Raw genomic sequence first — 6,861 nt, 5'->3', positions numbered from 1 at the left:
TTGTGCCGTCGCAAATGCTCTGCTTTTTTTAGACGGCAAATGGTGCCATCGCAACTGCTCTGCTTTTTTGAGACGGCATTTTCTGCCGTCGCAAAAAGTGACTTTCGTGTTTTTTTGTTTTTGCTTTTAGTGAATATTTTTAAAATTTTAAATATTTTTTTTAGATACACCTTACTTAGATGTATCTTAAAAAAAAAATTATGAAAATCTTTTTTTTTGAATTAATAAATACATAAAAATACAAAAAACAAATGTATTGAATTATTGTATTTTTGGTATTTAGTGAATTTTTAAAAGATTTTTTTTGCAATTTTTTTAATTTTTAGGTGTATTTATGTTGGGTGTGTCTAAAAATTAAAAAAAAAATACTTAAAATATTAAAAAAATTCAGTAAAAACAATATAACACGGAAAACAAGAAAGTATAATTTTCTCAAAAGAGTTTTTGGAAAACTCTAACCTAGCATAGTGATCGTGATTTTGAGACAGCTTCATATATATACAATCACAAAATGGTTTGAATAAATTCAACGGTATTTTTCTGTCGCAAAAAAAATTAAAAAAAACAATGTCGTCTTATTCTTTTGATATAACATTTCTCTTTTCATTCATTTTTTCATCTTCCTGTCTCCTTGTCTCTATTTCTCTCACTTCTCTTTATCTCTTTCACTCATCACTCTTCTTTCTCTGTCTGTCTGTTTCTCTCTGTGTCTCTCGCCTATCTCCCTTTTCTTTATCTCTCTCATCTGTTTCCTCTCTCTATCTCTCTCGCTCATCTCTCTTCTCTCTATCTCTCCCATTTCTTTTCTCTCTCTCTCTTATCTTTCTATCTCTCTCTATCTCTCTCACCCATTTCTCTTCTCTCTTTGCCTCTCTCTTTTTTTGTGTCTCTCTCTCGCTCATCTCTTTTCGCTCTATTTCTCTCTCTTTTTGTCTATCTCTCGCTCATCTCTTGTTTCTCTCTCTTTTTCTATCTCTCCCTCTATCTCTCTCTCTCTCTCTTTCTCTCTCTATCTCTTTTTCTGTCTATCTCTCTCTCTCTCTCTCTCTCTCTCACTCATCACTCTTCTCTCTCTCCCTCTCTCTCTACTTGTCTATTTATCTATTTCCCCCTCACTATGTTCGTCTTGCTCACTTTCTTACTCTCATCTTCTCTATTTATCGAGCTCCTTCTCGATTTATCGATCCACTATAAACGACGTCGTCTTACTCTTTTGAACATTTCTCTTTTCATCCATTTTTTCATCTTCCTATCTCTTTGTCTCTGTCTCTCTTCTCTTTCTCTCTCTTACTCATCACTCTTCTCTGTCTGACTGTCTCTCCCTTTCTTTATGCGTCTATGTCTCTCTTTTCTCTCTCTCTCTCACTCATCACTCTTCTCTGTCTGTCCGTCTCTCTCTTTCTCTCTGTGTCTCTGTCTCTCTTTTCTTTCTCATTCTCACTCATCACTCTTCTCTGTCTGTCTGTCTCTCTCTTTTTCTCTGTGTCTCTCGTCCATCTCTCTTCTCTCTATCTCTTTCATATATCTTCTCTCTCTGTCTCTCTTCTCTCTCTCTTCTTTTTTTTTTCTCTCGTTCTCTCACTCATCTCTTTCTGTCTCTCTCTCGTTTATCTCTTTTTGTTATGTTTTTCTCTCTCTGTCTCTCTCTCTTTGTCTATATCTTTTCACCCATTTTTTCATCTTCTTCTCTCTTTTTTCTTTCTCTCTCTCATTCATCACTCTTCTTTCTCTGTCTGTCTATTTGTCTCTCTCTCTCTGTGTGTCTCTCATTCATCTATCTCTTCTTTTATCTATTTTCTCTCTTTGTCTCTTTCGCTCATCTCTCTTCTCTCTATCTCTCTCACCCATCTCTCTTCTCTCTATCTCTCTCATCTCTCTCTCGCTTATCTCTCTGTCTCTCTCGTTCATCTCTTTTCTCTCTATGTCTCTCTCGCTCATCTTTCTTCTCTCTATCTCTCTCTCTGTCTCTCTCGTTCATCTCTCTTTTCTTTCTATCTCCTTTTCTGTTTTTCACTCTCTATCTCTTTCTCTCTCTCTCTCTCTCTCTCTCTCTCCCACTGTGTTCGCGTTGCTCACTCTCTCCCTTCCGTCTTCTCTATTTACTGAGCTCCCTCTCGATTTATCGATCCACTACAAGAAAATGCAGTTTTAGCGATCACTTTGTCTCTCTCTCGCTCACCACTCTGTCTCTGTTTCTCTCTCTCGCTCTCTCGCTCTCTCGCTCTTTCGCTCTCCTCTATCTGTCTCTCACTCATCTCTCTTTCTCACTACCCATCTCCTCTACCACCTTCACCACTACTGCAAACGCCATTTCACTACCACCACTACTACCATGGTCACCATTTCACCTCTACGACTACCATTACTACTACCATCACCACCACTCCACTACCACTATTGCCACTACTACTACTACCATTACTTCTCTTTCACCCCTGCCACTTCATCTACTCTGCCACTACCACAACTTCACCACTAATCTCCTTCGCCGCCGCCACCACCACCACCACCACCACCACCATCATCTCTTATCCACCACCTTTACCATTACTGCCGCTTCCTCTCCTCTACCACAAAATATTACATCTCTTCTCTCTCTCACTCATCACTCTTCTCTGTCTGTCAGTCTTTGTCTTTGTCTATGTCTCTGTCTCTTTCTCTTTCTCTCTTTGTCTCTCGCTTATCTCTTCTCTCTATCTCTATCATCTCTCTTTTTCTTTCTCAATTTTTCTATTTATCTCTCTCTATCTCTTTCTCTCTCTGTCTCTCTCTCTCTATCTTTATATCTCTTTCTCTCTTTGTCTCTCTCTCACTTATCACTCTTCTCTCTCTCTTTCTCTCTCTATGTCTGTTTGTCTGCCTCTCACTCTTCTCTCTCTCTCTCTCTTTCTCTCTATGTGTATGTCTGTCTATTTGTCTCTCTTCTCTATTGTGTTCACCTTGCTCACTCTCTCTCTCATCTCTTCTCTATTTACCGAGCTCTCTACTACAAGAAAATGCACTTTTCACGACCACTTTGTCTCTCTCGCTCATCACTTTGTCTCTGTCTGTCTCTCTCTCCCTCTTTCTCTCTCTCTTTATCTCTCTTCTCTATCTGTCTCTCATTCATCTCTCTCTCACCACCCATTTTCTCTACCATATTCACCACTACTACAAATGCCATTCCACTACTACCACTACTACCACTATTGTCACTCCACCTCTACAACTATCATTACTACCACCATCGCTACCACTCCACTACCACCACTACTACTACCATTACCTCTCCTCCACCACCGCTACTCTATCTCCCCTACCACTACTATAACTTCACCACTTATCTCCTTCACCATCACTACCACCACCATTATTACCCCTTATCTACCACCTTCACCACTACTGTCACTTCCTATCCTCTACCACAAAAAATTAGTTCTTGATTTTTAGTAACAAAAAAAAAAAAAAGAATTGCAAAAAATTATTTTTCATTGACCACAAAAAATTAATTTTATTTTAATGGAAAATATTATCCCTACTTCTATCAAATTAAAGAAAAAAAAATTTATTCAATAAAATAAATATGAAACAAATAAATTTTCAACCTTACTAAATGAAAAAAAAAAATTCATTAACTATAAAAAAAATTATTTTAATAAAAAATATTTTTTTGACTACGACATCTTCTGTTGCAAAAAAAAAAAATCATTTTATTATTTAAATATTCATTTGTAATGAAAAAAAAAAATCCAAAAAAATTTCCGTTCCCCCCTTTTTCCATTCTCGCTTGGGTTCCCCCCACTCCAAACCCAAAATCCCCAATCTCAAAAATCCCTAATCTTTTCCCCCCTCCTCTCTTGTTTCATTCCCACTTGGGTTTCCCCCCATCCCAAACCCAAAATCCCCAATCTCAAAATCCCTAATCTTTCTTACGTCTCTCTCTCTCTCTCTCTCTCTCTCTCTCTCTCTCTCTCTCTCCGTCTCAATTTGTTTCAGATGCTGATTTAGATGATTCACGGTCGAGGAGGAAGAGGAAGAGCAGGAGTTCTAGGCGTAGAAGTAGGAAATCAGAATCAGTCGGTGATAGTGAATCGGATGAGTTGAATCAGGGTGCTGATGCTTGATCTTCATGTATGTTCACTACTTTCCTTTCATTGTTTGTTTCTTTTGTATTTTTTGTCATTTGGATGTAGGAGGAATATCAATATGCTTCTATGTTTGATAAAGTTGAGCTTATTACATGCATAAATTTGTTTTTAGGGTTGTTTGATTTGTTAACTTTTCATCTTTGATTATTTTGCTCTGTCCATTTTGTGTTTTAGTATGTGAAATAGTTTTGTTTTTTGTTTTTCTGGGCAGAACAATTCAGATGGAAAACGAATGAAATTATCCAGATCAAGAGTTGAAAATGGTGGCTCAAACTCAAAGTAAAAAATGGAATCAAATTCAGGGCAAGGAAACATGGCAGTTGAGAAGCATACAAAGCCAAGTGAGCAGTCTAATAAGCAAGATTATATCCATGTGAGAGCAAGAAGAGGTCAAGCTACTGATAGCCACAGTTTAGTAGAGAGAGTAATTTCTCTTCAGAGTTGTTGGAATTACTATTTATCATTTGTTGAATTTATTTGTAGATTTCTGTTTGCATATTGAAACTTGTTGTTTGTCAGGCTAGGAGAGAAAAGATCAGTGAGAGGATGAAGATTTTGCAAGACTTGGTTCCTGGATGTAATAAGGTAATCAAAATCATTTGTCTATTTTCGTTAAATAAAATTGGCACAAAAAATAATATTTTAGTCATGAAACTCAATAATGTAGGTGTATAAAAAAATGTCTAAAATACTCATTTCCATTGAATTTAATGACTAATGTACACGTTTCTAACAATTTTACTTAACAAAAATAAATAAATAGTTTAGATTGAAAATAAATCAAAATATTGAGGTTTGAATTGATAAGATTAAAAATTCAGAATTTATTTTGTTAAAAGGCTTAAATCTTAAGGGTTTTTTTGTAATGATCCTAACTTTTTAAAAAAAAAAAAAATTAAAAACTTTTCATATTCAAGCCTCACTAGACTAGACAGATCTAAAAACTAATATATATATATATATATATTGGGAAAAAAATCCACTAAAAAAAAATTAAAAAGCTAGTGGTTTTTTTTTATATAAAAAAAAAATCCACTGAAAATTTACTTTTTAGATTCCTTTAAATTATACAGACTTGAAATAAAATAAAATAAAAAAGTTTGAAAGTAAAAATTAGAACTTTTTATAACAAAGATACTCCCCAATTTGACTATTCCTCTCATAGCTTCTAAGTCACTTCTCTTCTTTGCAGGTTCCTCATGTTACTTGTACTGATTATCAACTGATTGATATTTCTGAAGATGGTTTTGTAAGTAATTTCGTGTGAACATCTTGAATATTTCTGAATCCAATGGATCTCACTGGATTAATTATTGGTAGATAAAAATGCCATGTAATTTAATTGGGTTGCTATAGACATTTGGAAATTTAGACTTGTTATTATTCTATTGACAAGAGATGATGTTGACAGCAATATTTTGTGTTTGTAATTTTGGCCATGGGTAATTTCCGCTGTTTTATTAGTGCTTTGTGTCCAGCCAAGAACTATCCATGTCTCTTTGTTAGAAATGTGTAAGATTTTATGTTATTATTCAGAACTTAATAAGTTTGGATGTAGTAACTTCCATTTTCAGATCCAGCTTTAGGCTTTTTGCCTGTTAGGGGTTGCCACAATTTTTGAATTGTAAACCAAATAAACTTTGATCTGCAGGTGAGTCTTTTGACTGAGAATGGTAACACCAAGGATGACTTGAAGCTTCCCACCGATGAAAGTCTGCTCAGACAGGTACACAAATGTTCTGCATTCTTCAAAATGCAACCTGTGCACTCTAAATATATTTTGAAATATTAGTAAGATGAATACATTGTATTTCAATATTGCTTTGCATAATTTAGAAGCATTGTTACGTCAATGATATCTTGATTTTTAAGTTATTGAATAAATGACTTTTTAATTTTAATTACTCCAGTGTTATCTCATTTTTTGTTCATTATCTTTGAATAAACTATTTTTATATTTGGCACACAACAAAATTAAAAAAAAAATAAAAATAAAATATGTGTCCCAAGCATATTGTGATTTGTATTTTTTAAAAATCACTGAGTCGGTATGTTTGTGTCATGTACGGATTGTGTCATTCGTCTTTGTCTTTGTGCATTGAAAATTTAATGCTGCCCTTCAATAGTCCACAATTAATATTATGTTCTTTACTTTATATTTATTTGTCTGTGCTTTGTGTGTTCAGATTAAAGATGGGTTTGCTGAAGGGAAAGACCTTATTGTATTAGTTATGTGTGCTATGGGGGAAGAACATATCAATGCCCTCAAGGACATTGGCCCAAAGAACTAAAATTCTTGGGGTCTCTTGTATAATGTCTACGCACATATTATTTATATAAATGATCTAATAATTGGATTAAAACCACCCTAAAATTCAGAGACTCTTTTCACTTAATTCGTCTGTTACTCATCAGATAATGGTTTGGATTTACTAACACCCACGAAACTACAATCGATTGTCTATCTGATCCCTAGATTTGCTTCTATTCCAAGGTAAACAAAGCCTCTGATTTTTGAAATCCGATTCACAAGCACTATGTTTTCTTGACTTTCTTGTTTTTTTTATTACTGTTTGTTTAGTGTTAGATCTGATGGCTGAAGGGGGAGTTCAATCTCGTTATGTGAAGTTGACCAAAGATCAAGGGCCTCGGAGGATATTAAGCCTGAAGAAAAACATTTAATTTTGATTTATGTTATTTTGAATTATGAACAAAATCATGTATTTAAATATTA

The 6,861-nt window shown here is 34.6% G+C and overlaps 1 protein-coding gene across 1 annotated transcript; it reads left to right on the top strand.

Annotated features, from left to right (window-relative positions):
- Positions 1-4,413: 4,413 nt before the first annotated feature.
- On the top strand, positions 4,414-6,519 carry LOC114317072 (eukaryotic translation initiation factor 5A-4-like). The gene is made up of 5 exons (XM_082918305.1): positions 4,414-4,551; positions 4,647-4,712; positions 5,320-5,376; positions 5,779-5,853; positions 6,314-6,519. Exons 1-5 carry the CDS (start codon positions 4,414-4,416, stop codon positions 6,416-6,418), a joined length of 441 nt encoding a protein of 146 aa, XP_082774431.1. The 3' UTR covers positions 6,419-6,519.
- The last annotated feature ends 342 nt before the right edge of the window (positions 6,520-6,861 follow it).

Source organism: Camellia sinensis, chromosome 1, assembly GCF_055761805.1.
Source record: "Camellia sinensis isolate YWXY chromosome 1, ASM5576180v1, whole genome shotgun sequence".
NCBI lineage: Eukaryota > Viridiplantae > Streptophyta > Magnoliopsida > Ericales > Theaceae > Camellia > Camellia sinensis.
This window is presented reverse-complemented; position numbering and strand designations above follow the sequence as displayed.